The 22,547-nt window shown below is 35.2% G+C and overlaps 4 protein-coding genes across 4 annotated transcripts; 3 read left to right on the top strand and 1 right to left on the bottom strand.

The window, feature by feature from the left end:
• Positions 1–75: 75 nt before the first annotated feature.
• On the top strand, positions 76–4,608 carry LOC132547564 (nicotinamide N-methyltransferase-like). The gene is made up of 3 exons (XM_060211337.1): positions 76–211; positions 3,748–3,949; positions 4,173–4,608. The coding sequence occupies exons 1-3, from the start codon at positions 76–78 to the stop codon at positions 4,606–4,608; spliced, it is 774 nt and encodes a 257-aa protein (XP_060067320.1).
• Positions 4,609–6,869: 2,261 nt separating this feature from the next.
• Positions 6,870–9,016, top strand: LOC132547565 (uncharacterized). The gene is made up of 3 exons (XM_060211338.1): positions 6,870–7,473; positions 8,026–8,164; positions 8,746–9,016. Exons 1-3 carry the CDS (start codon positions 6,870–6,872, stop codon positions 9,014–9,016), a joined length of 1,014 nt encoding a protein of 337 aa, XP_060067321.1.
• Positions 9,017–11,832: 2,816 nt separating this feature from the next.
• On the top strand, positions 11,833–16,487 carry LOC132547583 (uncharacterized). The gene is made up of 5 exons (XM_060211361.1): positions 11,833–11,915; positions 12,659–12,821; positions 14,337–14,473; positions 15,684–15,837; positions 16,247–16,487. The coding sequence occupies exons 1-5, from the start codon at positions 11,867–11,869 to the stop codon at positions 16,422–16,424; spliced, it is 681 nt and encodes a 226-aa protein (XP_060067344.1). The 5' UTR covers positions 11,833–11,866; the 3' UTR covers positions 16,425–16,487.
• Positions 16,488–18,063: 1,576 nt separating this feature from the next.
• Positions 18,064–22,439, bottom strand: LOC132547580 (protein N-lysine methyltransferase METTL21A-like). Its single transcript, XM_060211357.1, has 3 exons — positions 22,176–22,439; positions 20,368–20,479; positions 18,064–18,464 (listed from the first exon to the last, which is right to left on the bottom strand). Exons 1-3 carry the CDS (start codon positions 22,437–22,439, stop codon positions 18,064–18,066), a joined length of 777 nt encoding a protein of 258 aa, XP_060067340.1.
• Positions 22,440–22,547: the final 108 nt, after the last annotated feature.

Consider the following 22,547-nt stretch of genomic DNA (forward strand, 5'->3'; position numbering starts at 1 on the left):
CAGCCAACTTTATCAGTTACCATCGTCCTTTTCTAATTCGCATTTTGATTGTTCATTCCATACGACTCACCAGCGATGGAGAAAGTAAAAGTGGAAAGTGATTTTAAAAACTATGACACGGAATGGTATATGCATAATCTCTTAACATCGGATGAAGCCTCCTACAACATGCGATTTGATGTCGAACTTCTGCATAGATTCTTCAATAAACGTAAGTATATTTTTATTGAACTCTTTTGAATATGCGTACAACTCACTAATCCGTTTAAAGGTAGGTTCCACTAATGTTTAAGTTCCATAAGAAACCATCCACACTTGGATTTCGTTCAGACTTTGCATACTTGTAGTGTTATAAATGACTAAATATAATATACACTCGCATTTCAACTTTTAGATGAAGATGAAGAACTCACATGTTCAGTGAATTGATCCCATGTCAAAACATGTGTCAAAGACATTCATTAGTGCCACTTCCTTTTTTTAAAAACATTCTTTGCCTTCCTGAAACTTTAATCATCTTTATCAAGCAAAAAAAAATCTAGTGCATTCATTGCCTCAGTTGTAATCAGGGATTTGCTTGAAATTATACATCAAGTATTCAACAATGAGAATTTTCCAAAAATAAGATTTGAACATTTATCATATTTAGACTGCCATGCATGGACTGGTTGAACCTTTGGTCAATTCAATGACATGCATGGCATGTGTGAATCTGTGAGTGACACTGAAATAGATATGTTTCTGTATTTTTGGGACGAAACTTACATGGAATCAAATGAATATGCTTACTAACTACTCCAAAGCCACACTGTCAATATATTTTAACAACATTATCGATATATTGAACACTTCAGTTGTCTCTAAAAACCTTGATATAGCCCACATACCGAGAAGCAGTCACACACATTACTGCATTTACCAAAGCAGTTTATGGTGAGTAGGTCACTCTTATCTAAGATGGTACCTATATCTACCTCAACAAAGGCAAAGGACACCAGTTTCAAAAGGCATGATATGGACGACAGAAAAAAACTTTTTCAAGTTCATGTCCATTGTGCTGCCTGATGGGTATGGTTTAGACACAATTGGTCCTTATCACGTCAGTGTAAGTGATGCACACATATCTCAACTCTTCTTTGAGAAATGTGACGTCCTGAAATCTTGGCTTCAAGTAAACGACATTATGAATATGGATCGTGGTTTCAGGGACGTCATAGATCTTCTTTCTGATCTGGGATATGATGCTAGAACGCCGTCGTTTTTCTAGCTAGAAAATCCCAATTGAACTCTAAAACAACCAATAGCGATCGCTATTGCATCAAAACACGATGGGTTGTAGATCCGACAATGGAGGTATAAAAAGTGGGTATTTTCAAGGATAACTTCCATCAAATAATTAAATTGAGATCTTTGGCAAGTTAGTTCATACCGTAACTACATGTCTGAATGCCTTCAGAAGAATAATATACGATTAAGATTCACTTCGAGTGGAACAAGATACTAAAGTCGCTCAGCGAATGTTTTCGCCCCTACAAAAAGACAACGTTTAAGCAAAACGAGTTGATGAAGACCACAACATGACACATCGAGAAAAAAGTGAATGGTAAAAACTTGAAGCATCTGATATCTCATTCCCTATGGATCTGTTATATCGAAAGACCATCACATGAGATACGTACCAAATCACCTGGTCACATTGTGGACGACCAGACAGATAACGGTGAATATGAGATTTGGGTCTACCAGCACGATTTCGTCACAAGTCTGAAATGAAGTACGATGTCTGATTTCAATTTGATTTATTATAGGTTTTTTAACCAGTCTTAGTGTAGATGTGCACCCTGGCTCACACCAATGGACAAGGATAATAAAATAGGGCATAGCACAGGCCATAGTTGACTTTGGATTTTTTCAAGCTACATTCTTAGGAGTTTTATGAGTACTACAAATAACACGATAAATATTGAATTAGTAGGTGAGCAAACCTACATGTACCGTGGAACAGGTCCCTTGAAAACAACTGAAATCCGGAAAATAGTTTTCAAAGTACTTAAAATTATGAATTTGAGAAAAGCGTCTCTGGTTAAGAAAATAATGGGGTAATACACAGCATTATTGTTGTAAAGCTTAGAAAAAAAAGTAATTTCTGAATACAGAAATAGAATGAACCGTAAGTTGTTATTTTATTTTTTATCAAATGTTAATATTCCTTTTGTTTTTCCAATATCTTTATCAAATTTTATACAGGTGGTGTCGTATCGGTTCTTAAACATATGTAAATATGAATTATATGCCATGAAGACCTTTTACAAATCAAAACTGGGAAAAGAATGACGAATTAAGATACACATTTAAAAAACAATTTAACTCTGAACTGCTGCAATTTTTCCTGGAATAATTGAGTTATGAATAGCAAACGTATCACTAACCACGATATAGAACCTAGTAATACGAAAATTCACGATGTTCGGAGTGTAAAGCAAAAATGTCACAAAGAAACAAGAAAATATCAACATGTCAACATAATCATAATGCAAACTCAATTAAAAATCATAATGCAAACTCAATTAAATGGTACTAGAAGACCATGTGTTCTGGAAGCGTACGCGTCTTCTGCTTCATCGACTACACCCACTATATATAACCTTGGTCAATCAAAGTAAGTAACGTCACGTTCTCATACGAGAACGCGGTATACAACGGAACCAACAGGCAAACAAACAACCATAATGTCCATCTACCTGCATCTTTTGAAATTCGGTTACGCAGTTTGTCCTTCAGGTGACGACTTCTCGCACGAAAATCGTGATAATGGGAAAAGGCCGTTGAATATCGAATCAACTGCGACATGTAATCACAATAGGTTGTTATTGCTATCTAGAGAGGGAAAATTCACAATAGAAGGACGTATTCTTATTAAATATGATTTAGTATAATTCACAACCATATATCTATACCGCCGTTCGCCTTTCTTGGAGAAGAAAGCTCACACTACAGAAAATGAAGGCGATTTTTCATTGTAGAATAGGATACAGTGGTGTACATGGTGGAAAATAAACTATTCTTATAGAAAATGTTTTTGACAAGAGGCTTAGAAGATTAGTCAAAAACTATTTTTTTATTTTTTTTTTTTAAATCCAAATACTATTATTTTCACTTCTAGATTAAACAGAATAAGACACTATAACTCAAATTTGATAGCACTAAGAGTACTGGTTAGTAGTTTTGACAAAGGCTTGGTTGAACAGCAAGACAAGTCACCAATAATACATTGTTTATATGGATTCTTGTGGAGTTTACGAATCCTATTTAAACGGGGGAGGTCCGTATCCTTAATTATTTTAATACCGAAGTACGATTAGAAAGTAGTTCGACTTTGGAAAGATTGCATAATGTATAGGTGGGATTGTATTCGTTATCAAGCAACTTTACTTCTTTTTGTATGCTGGAAATGTAATAAACAAATGCACACAAGGATCGAGTTATTGCACGCCTTATCTGTAGACACAAGACCTTTTCTCGTCAGAGAATGTAAATATCAACTCCAAATGTTCATCATAAAATTGAAGTAAGGTTAGACGCGATTATGCCCAAAAATGAATGAATGCTGTTTCGTTCATTTTGGATCTCATCAGTCATGCCACATGTTATTGTTGAAAGACGTGATAAGGAATTAGCTATTATATAATGCAAAAGGTTAGTGGCAGTATATAGCGTGTTACTTAATCAGTATTTTTTCTGCTCCAGACAATCTAAGCGGTAAGCGTCTACTGGATGTAGGAACCGGTCCAACCATCCACACACTAATCACGGCTTGTAATTACGTGGACGAGATCTTTCTGTCGGATTACATGCCGCAGAATCTCCGTTATCTTGAGAGATGGCATGAAGGGGAGACTAATCAAGCTGTAAAATTAATAGAACATGTGGTCAGCCTTGAAGGACGAACGTAAGTACAGTGTGATGAATTTTGTTGTATTTTAAACATCTTTGTTTTAACAGTGAAAATTTTTATCTTCTAAATTATCCTTCAATAATGAATAAACTGGTGAAATTGAAATCAGATTTGATCAAAAGGTTATAAAAACAATGAAATATCAAAAATTATATATATTCAGAAGAAATATTGTGGTGTTCTCATTAATAATTTTCCATCTGGTTATATCTAAAAGGATGAATGCAAGAGATCGAGAAGACGAATTAAGGAAAAAGGTGAAGGGAATTCTTCCAGTAGATGTGACGTCATCAAAACCACTAGGAGAAGCTTTCAGCAGTAAGCCAATGTTTGATATCATTGTATCTAGCTACTGTATCGAAACAGCTGTGTTTACTGTTGAAGGATATGAAAAATGTCTGGAAAATATATCCTCACTTCTAAGGAAGGATGGTTATCTTATTTTATTTGCTTGCTTGAACGGCGATAATTACCAAATAGGAGATTACAAATATCGCGCACTTTCTATTAATAAAGAAGAACTACAAGCTTGCGTGCGACAAGCCGGATTTGAAATCATGGCGACAGATAAAGCGGCAGAAACAGATTATGATGCAAAATATATGAGTTTTGACTCATATTTTTATATCCTTGGCAGAAAAATGAATTGTTGAGATGTCTTATTCGTGGGAGTACATCTGATATCACTGTTATAAAGACTTACATTTAAACTACTTGTTTGTTCTTTATTGCTGTAAGTTTCATTAAAGTTTACAGATTATTAGGGTGTTAAGGTTTCTTCTCACTAAATATTTCTGTACATCTTTAATCATCTACACATAGCTTGTTGTTTTATTCGACGGATGTATAAAAAGATAGCACCCTAAATGTCGATTAATAAGGATTTGGTAATGCCTAAACATACACATAACGAGATACTAACACGTATTTGATAAAATTACGTACAAATCAAAGAAGAAATTCATGTATACAGCCGACATAATCGTTAAATATAACTATTTCAGCTTGACAATTTGTTTGTAGAACTGGAGGGGGGGGGGGGGGTGGTAAGATCTTCCAATATAATATTGACGTGGGAAATAACAATGCATCTCTCTTGGACGAATTGTTATTTTTCTGTTTTCATTTCATTTGAAACTTACTTTATCGTTCTCCGTGTACCTTCTGTCATTTGGGAATATTGCTTGGCCAAGATTTACATGATGGGTAGCCTCTATGGAGTAGAGGACGCTTACCTTAGCGGGACACCTGATCAATCAAGTAATTACAGCCATCTCTAAACGTTAAATGTGACAAAATATGTCAATAAGCTGTATACGCGAAACTTTACGCTTTGGACTGGCATAATATTGAATTGCTGTAATATGAAAATAAGAAGTCTGTTGACAACGCAAACCCAATTCCCGTGGCATAACTTACTGCCATGTTGCCAATAGCCAGTAGAGGAAGAATCTAGTGATAGGACAGGTAATAAATGTGGAATTACCTTACTTTCCATATTGCTACCTTCGTAAATCTCTTGTTATTTTTTTTATCATTGTATAAGGGAAAATAAAGAACATATATAGGACATTAAGTTATTTTTTTAAAATTTTATATGAAATTTTATGAAGCGACCATTAGATTGTTTAACAAACTTTATTTTGTGAATCGTGGTTAGCAAAAATTAAAATGTGTAACCCTATGCAAGGGTTATCTGCCCTTGTTTAAGGGAAATGCAGAGTTATCTGCCTTGATTATCATACTGGGTTATTTGCCCTTGTATATAAAACCTAAAGTTTTTGATGAAATAATTATATATATTTCATATATGTACCGTTAGGTAATATATAGTATATATGGTAAATATAATTTAATTTAATGTAATTTGTTGTGTATAGGTGTATGTAGGAGGTTACAGAGTATACATGATACCGATGCATGTTTTGATAATACTGTTACTGATATGTAAGGTGCAGATATTAAGGTGCAGTAATTGCGAGATAGTTAATACCTAAAATGCTGACAAATGTTTATGTGACGGAATTTTACGAAAGTCTTTTGTTTACACTGGAAGACTGGACCTTGGCATACGTCATCACCTATAGCCGAATTGTAGGCTTTGTATTTTGATTAGAGTGTTTTGGCTCCAGAATGTCTGGGTTTCATTAGTAATAGTTTGACAGCCTTGGTCAACCACGGTCATCCATCAAATTCGGCAGTCACGTAAGCATTTGTTATAAAAATGAGGGGACAAAATCGCCACTCACTTCGGTCATAGACAGCGTATTACACGGACCGTTGTCACGAAGCCTGGGACCAGAAGAGGCACGGGTTACAAATGTCGAAACCGAAAATTTCTTATATGATACTTTTTTTATTCTATGTCTCACAAGCGTTACATCGAAGCAGATTTAAAGTCGAATTTTTCGAATCAGAAATGGATTTCTACAGACAATAAAAAAACGTTCAACGCTTTATTACACAACTGACATATACAACATTTTAAACATGGTAATTTCACAATGTAGCAGGTTGATAGTGCGATAAAAAAACATTTCTCATGTTTTGTGAAGTTCTTAGCTTCAGTTCAAGACGGGCATTTGAATTTGTACATGAGCATTTTATTTATTTTTTTATTATTATTCTGATAAATATAATTTGGAGATAATTCAATATTGTTTTATAGTTATTATAACAATACATATACCAGTTTGCTTCACCAGTTGAATCAGAGAAGCGGGAACGAGATAATTGCATCACTACATCAAATCCTTTTTATGCTATCTTACCTAGGATCTTCACTATCTTTAATACAAATTTAGAACTACAAAATGTTATCTGTTGATCCGTCGTGGTGGTGTACAACAGATAAGACATACTGTGACGAAGTTAACAAAATCTACAACTGAACAGGTGTCAATGGTTTACCAGTATGTATCCACTACTAGTATTCATATTACATTTATCAACTGCATTTGGACAAGTACAGATCGAGGTGCCATATCATGTACATCAACCACACCAATGGCAGGAACTCGTTACATTTATCAATGAAAAAGTCGGTTATTTGGAACGGCTGATTAATGTTAAAGATAAACAGGTAGGTGAGTTGGAGAATAAATTACGGAATCAGAACAATGAGATTATGCGGTTGAAAGAGGACGTTAAATCACTTCAACAGGTAATTCATGTTCAAAGGACTCAAAATTCAGATTTGAACTCAGGTGTGTTCAGAGGTTCGGAAGGCATAAATCTTCGTCCTCTCTCTGCTTCAAATGAAAGTGAAAATTGGACAAAAAATTACAAGATTGCTATTGATACAGATGAGGAACATCAGCGTAACGGTGTCCGTAATACCATACAAACACACAAAGTACAACCTGGTGCTGAATCTAGAGCTGATGTCAGAGGCTCTATTCCAGGTGATGACAATCTTTCTTACCATGATTCAAACGGTGTACCAAGGAAATATCCTTATCAACCTGCGAGTTTTAAAGACGCAAGGATGAATAAGAATCGTGAGTCCAAACAAAAAAGTAAGATTTTGTTATACTTCCTCTGAAACTGATTGATGTCAGTATCTTATCAGGATATTTACACAGTCGATAGTGTGCTTACAATGATGTCGACTAATAATTCTTTTGACTTCCTTATTCACGTCGGTCAACCTTAGATTACCATGTCACTTATAAGATGTTCGCATTATGAGTGTATTGTAAACTTTGCTTTAAGATGTTACTTCAGTGTTTCGTTAACACCAAACATACTTTGCATATCAATTTCTGCAAAAATGTCGTCGTTATCGCATGGTCATTGTTATGACAATATGTTTCCGTTGATGACAATTACTGCAATGTATTTACACTGCAAACTTTCGACAATGACTAACAAAACAATCGCAGTGTCCATCCGTGTACTGTTAAAAGAGGCAGCATATTATTCAATCAACATATACTCAGTTTAAAAATGATAGAGACGCTTGGTGAAATATCGTTTTCTTGAAGCATTGTTAGTGGTTAAAGATCATCTAAAAAATTATTGAAGAAAAAGGTTTACAGAATTTGAGTTATGCTTTTCTTTGGTTTCAGGAGTAGCAGCAGTGCAGACAATTGCCTTCCACTCATCTCTCACACGTTCTGTGACAGTAAGTCCCCACACCACAGTAATATTTGACAAGGAAGTACTTGACCAAGGAGCCGGATACAATCCACTCGATGGCATATACAGGTGTGAAACCAATTGCGTCTATTGTTTGATAATTTTATGACGGTTTTTGTATACAAAGTAGTACATTGATAACCTTTAATCTAATCAAACTAACAGATTTTAACCACGATATCATGAGATGGTATCCAGTACTCCTTATAAGGATTGAATGGATTTTCGATTTCATACCAGCAATAAATAACAGTAACCATTCACATATCATATGTCGCACGCTCGCGAAATAAAAGATTAAAGCCTTCTTTACATTTTTTGTAAAATAACTAAACTTTATACATTTAAGAAAATTTACAAAAAATGATATCTTGTTAATGCGAGTGATAAAACCGACCTGTTATATTAACACAACCAGTTTGTACACTAATCCTGGAACACTATGACAATTTAACATCTACGGTATTAAGGTTCTATATTTACATGATATTGTTGATATACAGTTTACCAATTTTGTTTTTTTTATATCTTAACTGACGAATGCAAATATTACTTTGAAGTTATATTTTTTCAACTTCTATTTATTTCCAACAAGATATGAAATCATAATCATCTGTTATCATATTCACGGACGTGAAATTTTTACACAGTGTTCCAGAGTCCGGTACTTATGTGATCACGTGGTCACTTGTGGCCGATAGACACGCCTCGTTTCAAACAGAACTTATTGTGAATGGAGAGGCACTAGGGAACTCGTGGACAGACGCCGATGAAGTTGGAGATTTACACCAAACATCAGCTACCATGGTCCTGACACTTACGCAGGGAGACCATGTATTTATTCGAATAGGAAATATCGCAAGCGGTGCAATATCAACAGAAGTTTCCAATCCAACATTCTCAGGTTGGAAGGCGGGTTGAATATCAATTTTCATTTTGTTATTACTGTATATTTGTAAAATTAAAGTGTCAAGTCAGTAATTGGACATTGATGAATTCTTATCATCCTTATATCACTAAATTATTGTTGGCATTAATTCATATGTGTGTGTGTGTGTGTGTGTGTGTGTGTGTGTGTGTGTGTGTGTGTGTGTGTTAAATCTGTTGTGTGTGTGTGTGTGTGTGTGTGTGTGTGTGTGTGTGTGTGTGTGTGTGTGTGTGTTTGTGTGTGTGTGTGTGTGTGTGTGTTTGTGTGTGTGTGTGTGCGTGTGCGTGTGCGTGTGCGTGCGTGTGCGTGTGTGTGTGTGTGTGCAAACATAAAAGGCCAACAAGGCATATAAACTCGATTATCGCTAACGATACACTATGTTCTCATCTAACTGAACTATACATATAGGCTTTTCCCACCAGTGAAAAATAAAGGTTTCACGTTTAATATTTATTGTACACTAGGCATGTCTTCAAAGGGATTTCCTGGCCTCACAAGGCCCTTCCACCAACGATAACAGATTAGCAACATTACTCTTCTAGTTTGGAAGTACTAACAGTTTTGATTCCAGTGGCAGAATGTGAGCAATGAGGGGAGTGGTCTGGGATGTTGCCGGATGCTCTCCCAATACTATCTCGCAACTCTTTTTGTTCGTTATTACATCGATGACACACCTTGTTGATATGACCATATTTGGTCATTTAACCTGACCTTCACCGGGCTAAACGATCACTACTCACATGATCAATAATAACCGGTACTTACTGTTGACACTCAATTAAATGCCAATCATATGAGAGACATAAAATCTTATTTGTTTGAAATGTTGCTGAACAAAGCGTTTATCTCTACGATTGGATAGTCTGTCCATCCGTCCACAGCACGTTGGATGCTGTTACTGTTATACTGAATGAGTTTGCTTTCAACTGATATCTTTTCCAATTCTTAATAGTTTTGTCTACAAATGAATATATATACAGCAATGTCAGTAATATCGTTAATTATATATACCAATATGTGTATATTGATGACGTAATTGTTACCTAATAAACCAAGTGTGTTACAAGTGATGAATAATGTGGTCGGGGATATGACTGTTCATGTAAGTAACCCATCTTTTAGTCATCAAATATACATTGCATGTCATATTTATTAACACACGTGTACAACATAGAGTACATTAGTAAACAGTGAATCAAATATTTCCGATATATATCTTAATTACGAATTACATACTTCAGTAACAGATTTCCTTCTATAAACTTCGACTCAATACTGTTGTTCTATTGACCTATCAGAGACCAGTACACAAGGAAAGTGCACTTAAACCTAAGTATTCTCCTTCATGTCCAGAGAGTGTATCGGGAGCATTCTTTGACCTATCAGAGACAAGCACACAAAAGGGAATCAACTTCAAACTTTAGTATCCTCCTTCACGCCCAGAGAGTGTATCGGGAGCATTCTTTGACCTATCAGAATCTAGCACACAAAAGGGAATCAACTTCAAACTTTAGTATCATCCTTCACGCCCAGAGGGCGTACCGGGAACACCCGTTGACCTATCAGAAACTAGCACACAAGGAGAGTTCACTTAAGATGTAAGTATCCTCCTTCACGCCCAGAGAGCTTATCGGGAGCATCCGGTGACCTATCAGAGACAAACACACAAGGAGAGTTCACTTAAGATGTAAATATCCTCCTTCACGCTCAGAGAGCGTATCGGGAGCATCATTTGCTCTACTCCTAGTCTTTCGCATATATTACAACAATTAACTTATTTGCCAATCAAAAAGTTTCAATTCCTGTCTGCTTCGTAAAAGGAAATGATGACATGACATTTAAAAGCCACTCAGTGTCTATGGCGGTCAGGCTATGTGTCTACTGTATTGAATTTCTTAATTGCGTTATCAAAAGATGAAAAGAGCGTAAACACATTGCTGTATAATTGGGTAAAATAACGTTTAATCACAATAACACATATGTCAATTTTATATATATATATTTAAATCTGAAACGAACATCACGACTGCACAATAGGAGAGGGATATGTCTAAATGTCAAAAGACTAGGCTTGCATGGAAGTAGTTACACAAACACCTCCATGTTCAAATTACCGTAACAGTGAGGTTGTGACAATATACATTTGTTCTACAACGCGGAGCTTGTTTTAAATTGGGATTCATTCTATTAAAATCCATCGACACAATTAGAAACAAACGGAAACCAATATCAAATTCCGGATTTGTTAGTGTTGGCTCATGTGAAAAAATGTATTATGATTTATTCTTGAAATTTGTACGAAAATACCCCTTAATTAATCAAACATGCTGATTCGGTTACCGATATACATCTAAAACCATTAAATTTGCGAATTTAAAGTTATTTCTAGATCACAGTTCGCGAAATCATGTATTCGCGAATATGTATGAAGAGGTTAGTTCGCGAAAAAAAAAATTCGCGAAATCTAAGTGGTGTTAAGTATATAAAAGAGTTGACCATACAATGACCTTTCGTTGTGCTTAAATATCATTACATATCATTATATATATATTTAGCATCACAGTTTTATATATATTTATTTCTTTGTACTCGGTTGGAGCAGTGTAAAAGAGATCACTTACCGTCAACAGGAACTGACGTCACTCTAAACGATACAAAAGTATATAATATATATATATGAGGTGACCATTCCATGACCTTTAGTGGCGTTTTATAACACCTCATCATATATAAACAACAGCATCCGCAGTGTTACATAGACTGTCTGTTTGTACTTGGTCGGAGCAGTGTAGAGGAGGACATTTATCGTCAACAGGGAATAGACATCACACTGACAGGACAGTATGCTGATACATGTCTTCGCTACCGTCTGTTATTTACTTATATTGAATGGTGAGTATTTTTATCGACATAAAATTCATAATAGATAAGTAATACTATGAAGAATTTATAATGATTATGATATCAATAAAGAGTTTACCACGATTATAATATCAATAAAGAGTTTACCACGATTATGATATCAATGAAGGGATCACCACGATTGCAATGTTTATGGAGAGTTTATCACTATTTTAGTGTTATTAAAGGGTTTATCACGATTATAGATTGTTTATCATATATCTTTATACAATTATTACAGATATTATAATACGCTAAATCTGTATACAACAAACATTTGTTTGTTATGACCCAGTACTCATATTGGACCATACCGTCGATATTACTTTATTATTATTACATTCTTAACGGAAATAACATTAAACAAACCAAAAGGTAAAAGACAAATGTTAAAAATCTTAAATGGGTATGTTAATCGATATTACTTACTATATGCGAGATATACATGAATATATAAATACATGCAACATATTTAGAACATAATTGAAGACACAGGGGGTTAATTCCATGTAATTGACAATTATTCAAGTACTACTCTATCTATAGTACAAACCTCGATTTTTACTACTTTTTCAAATGTAAGATTTTCTGGAAAAAAAAGCACGTCGTTTGCGAGTATGGTTGTCAGTTGAACTTCTAAAATAGAAATTATTTGAATAATTATCATTTACATTAAATTAGCCCTCCGTGCTTCAGTCAGCTGTAACAAATAACATGGTTTCTGTATTACTTAGTTGGACCAGGATCCGCGGAAACGGTTTGTGATTCCTACGGAGCCATACAACAGCTCCAGTGTCTAGGAATGAGGGGCCCAACTGAAGAAGAACTTTCACAAGCGTTTAACGGTGAATATTTCACTAGAGATGGAGTGGAAATGCTTCTTCACGTCTGGTGTAGGTAAGTTCAGTCATTCATATTCTGATAGTTGTGTCATTGGATATGTTAATATGTAATAATTCATTCTAAACTTTCATTTTTTAAATACATTTATGTGAAAAGGTAAACTTCCAAGCTCATATGATGGATTATGTTGAATCGAGTACATTTAAACAGTCAAGCAAGACAGCCTAATGTACATCTATACTTAGCCTATGCTTGTTGCGTCAAAACCGTTTGTAAGTTAATGGCGTGAACTTGGTGCAACCACTTAATTGTTCACGCTTGGCTAAGCATTTCGAATTGATGATGTAACACAGTAAACTAATCTTGACAAAATGTCAGGTTTTTTTTCACTGAATAATTAAGATACACCACGAATCACCATCCCCTCTGCACGTACATCCGATACTTTCACAGGGGCGAATAGAAGTGGCAGTTTTGATATGACAAAATAAAAGATACGAAATTTATGCTGTGACGAATGCTGATTTTTTTTAACATAGTGAAAAAATGATGTACCCTTCTCCGTTTCTCCTATGCTGTGATACACGGATAATTTTTTTTTTTCCGCACCGAGACAAACTTATGAGACCCGGATAAGTTTTATTTCAGCACTGTGACAAAATGCTGGTGCACCTCATAGTTTCTCAGCGCTGTGACAGACCGCTGATACAAGTATCAGGTTTTTTCAGCACAATGACAAAATGCTGATGTCTTTATCAGTTTTTATAATTATTATTATTCGACCAGCTTTCATCCTTAGATTGTTAATTGGAACTTGAATCATTTAGTTAGCTTTTGATTCCTCACCAGTAAAACTCGTTATCTCTTTAGAACTGCTCAACATCTGTTTCAGAATCAGCTAACGTTATCAGCTGCTTACATATTTATGTTCTTGATAACGTAAGACCTGTAGTGTACTTAAAAAGATAAAGTACCGTAACATAAACCCAAATCATCTCTGTATTGTTTACATGAACAAAATAAAATTTATACTACGTCGGCGTTTTGACCGCAGCTACATTTTGACTGAAGTTAGATCTAGGAGTGACAAATGCATTAACCACAAAATCTGCAGTAGTTTTGACAGCAGTAGCTATTGCAAAGTTCAGGTTGTATCCTCGAATTTTAACAAAATGTAGATTTCTCTATACAGCGACACTTTTGCTGTCATTTAGATGTCACCGTCTCGTCAATAACGTGAAATTAAAAGATGGGTTAGGTTTTCATTTATCATTAGAAATGTGTTTTTTTTTTATTTAATGGCGAATCGTTAATTTTGTTTAATAGTTTATTTGTAATACATACAAATACATACATATTTAGATCATTAGAATAAAAAAGTAATTAAACTACACCATATAGTTGTTTCAACCTTCTAGGACTCGTCCGTGGTGCTAAAGGCCTTAATTTTGAACCCTAGGAGGCGACCGCGGACAAGTAAAAGTGATCAAAGTCAAGTCTAGCTTGGGAGGGGCACAAGCTCATTAATTCAATAAATTTCTACAACTAAAGTTATAATTCAATTTCCAGCTCACTGCTGCAATACAGGCACTGCATTTCGACCAACACCAAGCAATGTACGAACGTGGAAGAGCTGCAGCAACTGAGTCTAGAGAACGGAGGACTGTGTACAGCCGATGGTTCAGTCGATCCGCAGGTGCAGCCGTGTAAGTATAACCGTCCGTCGCCAACTTTGCGCATGAAACAATTGCCCAGTAACCAGGAAGCTATGGTTTCCGTGTATCGCTACAGGTTTGTTCAAGTAAATGACCTTCAAATCAAGCATATTTTCATAAATCGGTAGTTTTGATTTCAAAAATGCATGGAATCGCCGAATCGCCATCTTGCTGTTATCATTAGACCTTTAGATCTGTATTCACATTCATGATATATAGTATTTATTATGACAAGTTATGAACAGTAAATATTACCTCTATAGAGCTATTCTTGTGTCAAATTCAATTTTAATCAGAGATATCTAGAAGTCAATATATTGGGGTACCACATCCTCGTTACAGTACGGGGCATACGAAAAGGAAAACGAAGATAAGAAGTCACATCGACAGTAGATCAAATCTACTAGCATAACTTATTTCAACCAGAAACAATAAGAGGGACATGACAAAGATAAACGTTTAGAATTGACATTCTATCGACCAGATATCTCGTAATCGACAATAGTAACAAACAGAGCTATGTGTGCAACATATATACGGGTGAATGATATATTTAAATGTGAACTGAATAATAGATGCTTTATACGTGAAATAATGAGGCAGCTGCATTCTTCTAGAAATCTTCTGGTTTTTTTCTGAGAGTTGCAAACCCAAGAGGACCACTAGAAACATCACGATCAACCTAAACATATTAATTATCTATATATAAGGACAGGAAGGGAGACAACTCCACCACCAGAGCATATCATACCATAGTCAATTCCTTAATAATTAATAAAACTGCAAAACATATTTGTTAAGTAATTCTAGATTAACGGACGGAAAATCTATGGAAGTCTGTAAAACTCGGCCTAAAAACGAGGAAAATCACAAATTCAATGAAAGTGTGAAAAAAAGAAAACATTTACAACCTGAAAACGTACCCGACATGTCAATCTCGATCATTCAAGAAAGCAATGTCACATTGTCGAAGGTTAACAACAACGGAACAGCCAGCCATACAATATTACATCGTACATGGTAGGCCATGTGATTCCACAAGTCCGTGAACAGTGCTTACTACATTACCTCTAAAATACGTACGTTTGTACTAACCCACGAAATCTGAAATCGAACCAATTGAAGTCCCACAAAAACATTTTAATTTCAGTATAAGAAAATCTGATACAGTTTAACAATCATTTGTAATTCTTATTCACAGATGTGCAGAGATACACACAGGCTGCGATCATGGGAGATTGTGCGGAATTCTGGGGAAATTTATTTGCTTCGTGCTATCCACGTGGAAACAGCGAGATACCGGATAGACCAGATCCTTCATTGAACATCGCCCAGGGTATAGCTTGGTGGACAAGGTAGAGATGGGAATTCATTACATATAACACTTCCCGGAAAATACCCGCCGTGTATCCTGTACTTCTATCTGGCAAAAGAATGCTTTGCTGTACTTTACTTTATAGAATAAGGAATAAACAACTGAAATGAATTTTAGACAACTTATACATGATAACATGATAAGATTGAATAAAAATGTTCAACATTTTAAACAAAAATTCTATTTTTACGAATATTGCAAAATTTATGTTTTAAACAAAATTTTACATGCGTTTTATTTTCATAAAGAAACTTGTTATCAATCTCAAGTTAATGAGAACTTAAAAGGCCCACTATATTGAGTGATCTGAATATAGAAGCATTTTGTTTAGGATTCGCTCTTTAAAATCTAAAACGGTTCGTAATGTTATCAATTTCTTTTCCCTTTAGAACACGGACTGACACCATTCGCTGCATCGTGGACAAAGAAACTCCGCCTCTTCCAGACAGTTGTGTGGGAACGTCATCTACAGACGCCAAGATCTTCGCAATACTCGACAACCTATGGTCGGAACCCTATGGTGTCGGAGCCCATGTCGACATATCGGCGTTTATTGACCAACTTTAATTCCTTCGAAATATAATGTTAAACTGTATCTCCCCTGTCTAAATAAAATCATGATTCAACATCTTTACGCTTTTCCTTTTAACATTCAGTCACATACATGCTGCACATGCCAAATAGCTCAGTCTTGACGTCACGACGTCTCACATGGACGTCGGTGGCGAATACGGGAGGGAGGGGGAGCAGACGATTATCGTTTTTTTTTTATTTCTGAACCAAGTTGCCAATGTTTTTCGATTTCTTCAGAGACGCATATAAGTGTTTCTATTTTCACTGCAAATAGCAATAAATTCGACTTTCAATTATTTAAAAAACAAAACAGGAAAATATGTCCGTTCAAAAACAAATAAATAAAAATATGTCCAAAGAACCATACATTCAAACTCGAATTAAATAAATCTAGGGTAAAATATGCAAAACAAAAATTTACATTGAGACACCTTACGGCGAGAAGAAGACCAGGTGTTACTGAAAAACGAGCGTCATCTGCTTCAACGAGCATGCTTATCAAAACATTAAATTTTATTATCAAACCTTAAACAGAATACATTTTGGAGATTGCTCAGATTTTTTAAACAATCTTTCGCCTGATTATCTAAACCAGACTCTAACTGATATAAATTATGTTAATATTAACTGAGTAATGTTTCTTCACAATGCTGGCAGTAACATGAATCAATGCTGGAATCCAACAAATAAAGACAGCCTTACTGAATCATCCAGAAAACAACTGATACAAAGTATTAGTTCAATTCAGCTGAATTTTCTATGTTGTCTTCTGAAAATTTCATAAATTTTCTAATGAAATATTTTCAAAAATAAAAAATAAAAATAAAACAGTTCAGCAACATTCACTGGAAAATGAAGGAGGATTACAAAGTCCTAACCAATTCTACCTTAATTAAAGTCAAAGGTTAAGCAGAGAGTTGCAAGTAAACTTTTATTAATAGGATCTCCAAGCAGGAGCGGTAGGGATTGCAATGCCACTACAGTGCTAGAGCACTTCGAATTGCAGAGCCTTGGTAAGGTGTGTAGGAAATATACCATTCTTTTATCAGCAAAAGGTCAATAAAAAGGCTTTTCTGAGACTCAAAGTTTTGAACAATTTCCCCATCAGAAGGCCAAGTATATTGACAGGGAAGGAAGTTTATAAATTATTCATTTTTAAATCACAATGACTTAAGTACCAAATAATAGTCATTACCTGTAAATATCTGGAGAAGGTGAAACAGATGTACATGTGAACAAAACAAAATTCAAAGCCTACAACAAAGTTTCACACTGACAACTGTTTAGAAAATTGTTTTCACCGAGTCAAATTGATCAGACTCAAAATTTAATGGGCATAACTAGGGACCATGGAAAACCTGCAAAAGAAGTTTGTGACATATTCATTCAGTGTTTCTCAAAAAAAATAAAAACAAAAATTCAAGATGACAGTCCGTGGAGAGTTTGGTTTCAATGAACAAACACAAAATTGGTTGGGCACAAATAGTGACCATAGGGAATTAACCTATGAAGCTTAAATATCCTGATAATACATGTAAAGAAATTACGAATTTTTTTCAAAGGCAAATGACAGATGTACCATGGACATAGAGCATTTGAAAATTGCAAAATAAACTATAAAATTCTAGTCATATTATTTGACATCAACTTTATTTTTCTGAATGAGTTTCCCAAGGTATATCTTTACATCACGAGAAGAGTCATAAAATATCTTCTTTAACGTGAAATGTTTTCTCATCAGATCCAGGTATTGATTGTCTCTGTCATATCTGTAGCGCCATGATAACACCACCACAGTATTTTCATGACAGATTTGTAAAAATGTTTTCAATAAATCATCAAACAATTCCTCAATATAGATAATGTCGGCTCCTAATACAATATCATAGTCCGCAGAAAATTTGGACCAGTCTTTTGTCCAATCAAGACCTTTAACTTGAACGTCCAAACCAGGCTTGTCCCTCAGGTTTTCTTCTACAACCTCGTTGATGTACTCTAGGGCTACATCAAGATCTGTAATTGTCACTTTTCCACCTGTATAGAAGAAAACTGTGAACTAATATCTTTCCTATTTTTTTTAAAAACTCTCTTTGTTTGCTTGTAAGCTCTGGTTGCCATTATATAACTATTAACTTGAAGTAGAGAGTTGGGCTGATTACAGGACAACTGTATAGCATTTGTTGGCACTTCTGAAAGTCTATGACATGTGGGTGGGCTTTTTACTTCTGAAATTCTATGACATGTGAATATATAGCATTTGTTTGTATGACATGTGAGTGGGCAGGACAACTGCATAGCATTTGTTGGCACTTCTGAAATTCTATGACATGTGAGTGGGCTTTTTACAGGACAACTGCATAGCATTTGTTGGCACTTCTGAAATTCTATGACATGTGAGTGGGCTTTTTACAGGACAACTGTATAGCATTTGTTGGCATTTTCACTGAAATTGCATTAGATAGGCATGGGCTTAACACAGGACAATTATGTAGTATTGATTGGAATTTCCACAGAAATTCCATGAGATGTGGGTGGAAGTATTACAGGAAAATGATAATGTATTTGCTGGTATTTCTTCAAACCTTGCAATACATGTAGGTTGACTTACAGCCAGACATGGGCTTAATGCAAGTAAAACAGCAAGCATGTTTATCGTGTTCAGTGCATTTGCCAATAGAACTGGTTTATGTTGGAGATGGTGTTTAGATGGAATACAGATTATTATCCTATTATGCTAAGGCTGTCAACACTTACAGTGGTTAACAATGGGTTTATTGCTTGAGAATGGCTAGTGTAATTTTACTAGTCTTCTTATGGTAGCTGGTAACTACCTTGCTGAACAACATATGGGAGGCCTGTAAAGTACCATCCACAACAATTAGGGAAACATGTCTTGCTCAAAAACACAACCACAACAGAACAAACTGGTCCATTTTTCAGCTTCCTGAGAAAAGCAAATTTCCGCAGGTAGGGGTTTTCAAAACAAGCACCTTGGATCTTCGTCTTAGGTCATGTTGGCTATGTCTCTACTGACTGAACTATCACTGCCCTCAAAGTTGGGAGGTGGACTTATTACTACAGAACTGTAATACTGAAGGCTCTATTTTTGTGAGTTAATTCTAATTTTATTTGTTTGTTTGTTGTGGTTTTTTTTTCAGGAAAACTTGCTTCTCTTTAGAAATAGTAACACCTGCACTTGAAGCAATTATAACATGCAGCAAGTTTTGATTTCAAACTTCAAAAAAATTCTCCTTACTTAAAAATAAGTAAGAATTTTTCCTAAGGAAATTGTTAAATAATATTTTGTTTGCGATATAAGGAAAATAGAACGAAAAAGATTTATTTAAGAAGAAAATGTACATGTACTGAACATATGTATATTGCAAAAACACCAAGATACAGGCAGTAGAACCAACATCTTTCATTTGTACATAGGTGGATACAAGTATCCTTTACTCTTCAGCTGGATACCCAAAGGTTTACAGGGTGGTTAGATTGTAGAGTAGAGTCAGGGTTAACCATTACAACTGCCTCAGAGTAGGTCTCCTCATTATATAATTGGTATTTGTCAGTGGGTTTCCCCACTTAAGTGGGCTTAATCAGGACAAATTCACAAAATTTTCTACTCCTAAAATTAATGAATTTCGAGCAATTTTCTATAAATAACTTATAAAAGTGTTTGTGATATCCCATCCTAGACCTGGATATGATGTGCAGTAAACCTTACATATTTGTTACATGTGTGTTGTTCTACATCATCCTTTATGCTATTACTTATGTCCTTGAATGTAAGTAAGTAATCAAATAACTTTAGATGTAGGGTGATATGGTTCTAGAGAAGGATGGTGCCAGATCACATTTATAAGTCAACTTCATACATAACAAAGACTAAAAGTTTTCTACAACACCACTTTTACCTAAATTCAAGGCCACATACCTAATAACGCTGCAACAATACCAACAATTCCGGACCCTGCTCCAAGCTCTATGACTTTTTTACCATTTACAAGCTCCACATTCTTTTCCAGGTATTCACACAATACAATAGCCTGCCAATACAGGAAACAGATATTGTCAGTATTGCATACTGAAACATTACAAACAGTTTGTAAAATTTAACCTACAGCATATAGGCAAGTAGAGTTCCACAGCAACCATACACATGTATGATCTATTTCATTTTTTTTTCAATCAATCAGGACATTCATTCTTGCTTTTTGAATAATTTGAAAAGTCTATAGAAGGGCACATAAATTCAGTTCAAGGAACATAATTGTACTAGTGTTCTGTTGTATATTATCATCAACAAATCAAAGTTACCATCCTTGTTGTTTGATATTGTTGATATTTCCTCAAACAGTGATTCTCATAAGGTCATCCAGTCGAGCAAATTTTTTAAAATTTTTATATATTTTTGTTACTCCTATGCATATGTATATGTAAAGAGTGCTAGTGTGCATGTGTATATATTTTTGGGCAACTCCAATGTGTCAGTTCTTGTGACAAAACTATACAGAAATTGAAGTTTTCTAAACTAATTTCTAAAATTTAAATACATCCTCAAGTTGATAGATTAAATTTCTTACAAAACTGTTGTCATGACAAAGACAAAATCGAATCATCAAAATTTCTGATAGTAAAGAAACTAGGCCTATACATGTCTGGTCACCTTACTAGCCAGTGTAATGTTGGAAATGAATTTCCTTCAGAATATAGCTAGCAGTAGGCCTGGGATATCCTCATTGAGAGCAGGAGGAAAAAGTCTTGAACCTCTGCAAAGCAGAACTTCTTTTGAAAAACTGAGCTCAGCAATTAATGAAGGTTAGTAATCTCCATGTTTCAAGAAATCTGTATGACGCTAAAAAAAACTGTAGAGAATAGACCTTGCCAAACACAACTCCAATTTTAAGCTCATAAAACAATGGAAAAGCATTTGTCCATTTTTGACACTGCAGATGTTAATACATGTAAGTCCACTTGAGCCGTAAAACACAATCAGTGGCATTTGAATTAAGTTTTAAAAGTAATGCACAATAGCTGGAGTTATGGATATTCATTAAACAGGTAAAATACATGTGTAATAAGAAGAAGTAATGAAAAACACTTTGCCGCCACTGGGGTTCGAATTAGCAACACTAACCAGACGCTCCATCGCATGACAACAGGGAAATCCAAGGCTAGTAAGGGACCTGTATTTTTTCTCAGCTTCTACATTACCTCCTCCTTTACAAAGTCTTTGACTTGGAGAACAACAACCCAGGTTTGTTATCTTCAAGGAAACACCTCAATTTCCTGAAGCTTCTACCCTTGGAGTAGTCAACAGCAACAAAATTGTAAAAGGAAGGAGTAATGAAGAACACCCTGCCACTGATGGGGTTCCAACTAGTGACCTTTTGGTTTCTACCCAGACACTCTACAGCTCCACTAAAGGGAAATTCCCAAGAGTAATGGCTTGAAAGGCAACCTCTGCTCTCAACTTCAGCATATATACCTCGAGGGGACCCAAGACCACATTGTATAAAGTGATATTCATAAAGGGCGACTTCATAAATGCAATTATAAATAACATAGTAACAAACTGATTACTGAAAAATGGTTACTCAAACTCAAATCCAGGACCATTTCGTATGCATTCCTAACCTGTGAACTATATTTGTACCCGATGGCTAGTGTGCAGCGCTAATTAGCTAACAGAATGACCTACATTATTCGTACATAATTGAATTCAAAACATGAGGGACTTACAGCGTCCCAAACAACAGCTGCTATCCCCAATGTTTTCCATTCCTGTTTGATGACCAGTTCCTTGCCGGCAAATGAAAAGGTTCTGCTAGTTTTGTGGAACGGCGATACCAGGCTCTCGTCATATAATACCAATGCTTGAGATGTCATATCTTTTTCCTCGGAATGACACTTATCTTTTTCACAACTTTCGTTATCTATTAGAGCGTTTGTCACTTGAAGGAAAATAAGTAAAAAGCATTTTGAAACGTCTCCGTTAGTAATCATGTGGTCGATTGTGAAAATGAAAGTAGATTTAACCGGAAGTTTGTTCGGGTGTTTAGTTCCGTATTTAAAATTATAGATATCTCTAAGAAGTCCATTATGATAATGTAT

This window comes from Ylistrum balloti, unplaced genomic scaffold (assembly GCF_031769215.1).
Source record: "Ylistrum balloti isolate Yb309-2 unplaced genomic scaffold, AGI_CSIRO_Ybal_v1 Utg369962, whole genome shotgun sequence".
NCBI lineage: Eukaryota > Metazoa > Mollusca > Bivalvia > Pectinida > Pectinidae > Ylistrum > Ylistrum balloti.

What these genes read in the sequence shown, in the direction of transcription:
- LOC132547564 (XM_060211337.1), top strand. Translation starts at nt 76, where the DNA reads ATGGAGAAAGTAAAAGTGGAAAGTGATTTTAAAAACTATGACACGGAA. An exon ending in GCATAGATTCTTCAATAAAC is followed by an intron (nt 212 to 3,747) that starts GTAAGTATATTT and finishes TTTCTGCTCCAG; the next exon opens with ACAATCTAAGCGGTAAGCGT. An exon ending in GTCAGCCTTGAAGGACGAAC is followed by an intron (nt 3,950 to 4,172) that starts GTAAGTACAGTG and finishes TATATCTAAAAG; the next exon opens with GATGAATGCAAGAGATCGAG.
- LOC132547580 (XM_060211357.1), bottom strand. Translation starts at nt 22,439, where the DNA reads ATGATTACTAACGGAGACGTTTCAAAATGCTTTTTACTTATTTTCCTT. An exon ending in CAGCTGTTGTTTGGGACGCT is followed by an intron (nt 20,480 to 22,175) that starts GTAAGTCCCTCA and finishes CTGTATTGGCAG; the next exon opens with GCTATTGTATTGTGTGAATA. An exon ending in TATTGTTGCAGCGTTATTAG is followed by an intron (nt 18,465 to 20,367) that starts GTATGTGGCCTT and finishes TCTTCTATACAG; the next exon opens with GTGGAAAAGTGACAATTACA.
- LOC132547565 (XM_060211338.1), top strand. Translation starts at nt 6,870, where the DNA reads ATGTATCCACTACTAGTATTCATATTACATTTATCAACTGCATTTGGA. An exon ending in TCGTGAGTCCAAACAAAAAA is followed by an intron (nt 7,474 to 8,025) that starts GTAAGATTTTGT and finishes CTTTGGTTTCAG; the next exon opens with GAGTAGCAGCAGTGCAGACA. An exon ending in CCACTCGATGGCATATACAG is followed by an intron (nt 8,165 to 8,745) that starts GTGTGAAACCAA and finishes ATTTTTACACAG; the next exon opens with TGTTCCAGAGTCCGGTACTT.
- LOC132547583 (XM_060211361.1), top strand. Translation starts at nt 11,867, where the DNA reads ATGCTGATACATGTCTTCGCTACCGTCTGTTATTTACTTATATTGAAT. An exon ending in CTTCTTCACGTCTGGTGTAG is followed by an intron (nt 12,822 to 14,336) that starts GTAAGTTCAGTC and finishes TTCAATTTCCAG; the next exon opens with CTCACTGCTGCAATACAGGC. An exon ending in CGATCCGCAGGTGCAGCCGT is followed by an intron (nt 14,474 to 15,683) that starts GTAAGTATAACC and finishes TCTTATTCACAG; the next exon opens with ATGTGCAGAGATACACACAG.